This window comes from Otolemur garnettii, unplaced genomic scaffold (genome assembly GCF_000181295.1).
Source record: "Otolemur garnettii isolate 467f Iridium unplaced genomic scaffold, OtoGar3 scaffold00105, whole genome shotgun sequence".
Classification (NCBI taxonomy): Eukaryota; Metazoa; Chordata; class Mammalia; order Primates; family Galagidae; genus Otolemur; species Otolemur garnettii.
In genome coordinates this window covers 4,365,803-4,366,575 of record NW_003852500.1, presented here as the reverse complement: position 1 = coordinate 4,366,575, position 773 = coordinate 4,365,803, and the positions used below count along the sequence as shown (strand labels likewise).

The window sequence follows — 773 nt, the reverse complement described above, 5'->3', positions numbered from 1 at the left end:
CCCCACAGCAGTTTCATTGTAGAGCCAAGTAACCGGCAGACACAGCTGAGACACACACCCCCAGCCCACCTGCCCTGCAAATCCCAGGAAACTCCAGATGGGCCAGAACATACCCACTCAAGCAGGAAGCGGACAGTCTCGATCTCTCCAAATGCAGAGGCCCAGATGAGGGGGGTGAAGCCACGTTCATCTGGCTTGTTGATGAGGTTGTCACCTGGCAGGAGGGGGGCAGTACCACTAGGCTATACCAGGCCCTCTCTCCCCAATGCTATGGGAGTGAGGAAGCACATGCAAAGATGGACACATGTGGACATGCTGACACACATGTAGACATGGGCACACATGAATACACTGTGAGTGGGCACAGAGGACCCATGTGCACACACCAAACAAGCCCAGGCATACTAGCACTTGCATGTAGACACGTACCTTTCTTCAGATGCTCCTTAAGCTGGCTCAACTCCCCCTGAGCTGCAAGCTGGTGGATAGACAGGGCTGGAAGCCAAAGAGAGGCAGAGTCCTCATCTGTCCTACCACTTCTCTGTGCCTGAATTCACCCTCTGCCCACAATTGTTCCTCTTGGCCCTGCTATCCCCCTACCTCTCTTGCCACTGGGGGCCATAGGTTCACTCACAGTCTAGGGTAGCTGGCAGGGCTGACACTTCGTTCCCCCGCTGCCTGTTGGTGAGGGTTGTAGAGTGCTTCAGGGAGCTGCCTGCTGGGAGAGAGAGGAAAGGCTTTAGTTTCCTTTTTTTTTTTTTTTTTAATTGAAT

General features: G+C 53.7%; 1 protein-coding gene across 1 annotated transcript in view; it reads right to left on the bottom strand.

Moving 5' to 3' along the window:
* Positions 1–773, bottom strand: part of RFXANK (regulatory factor X associated ankyrin containing protein) — a 5,710-nt gene that overhangs the window by 3,401 nt on the left and 1,536 nt on the right. The window contains exons 2-4 of the mRNA XM_003796656.3: positions 635–747; positions 430–495; positions 114–214 (exon numbers count right to left, since the gene is read on the bottom strand). Of these exons, the coding sequence (XP_003796704.1) occupies positions 114–214; positions 430–495; positions 635–747 (280 nt within the window). The remainder of the gene's footprint in view (positions 1–113; positions 215–429; positions 496–634; positions 748–773) is intronic.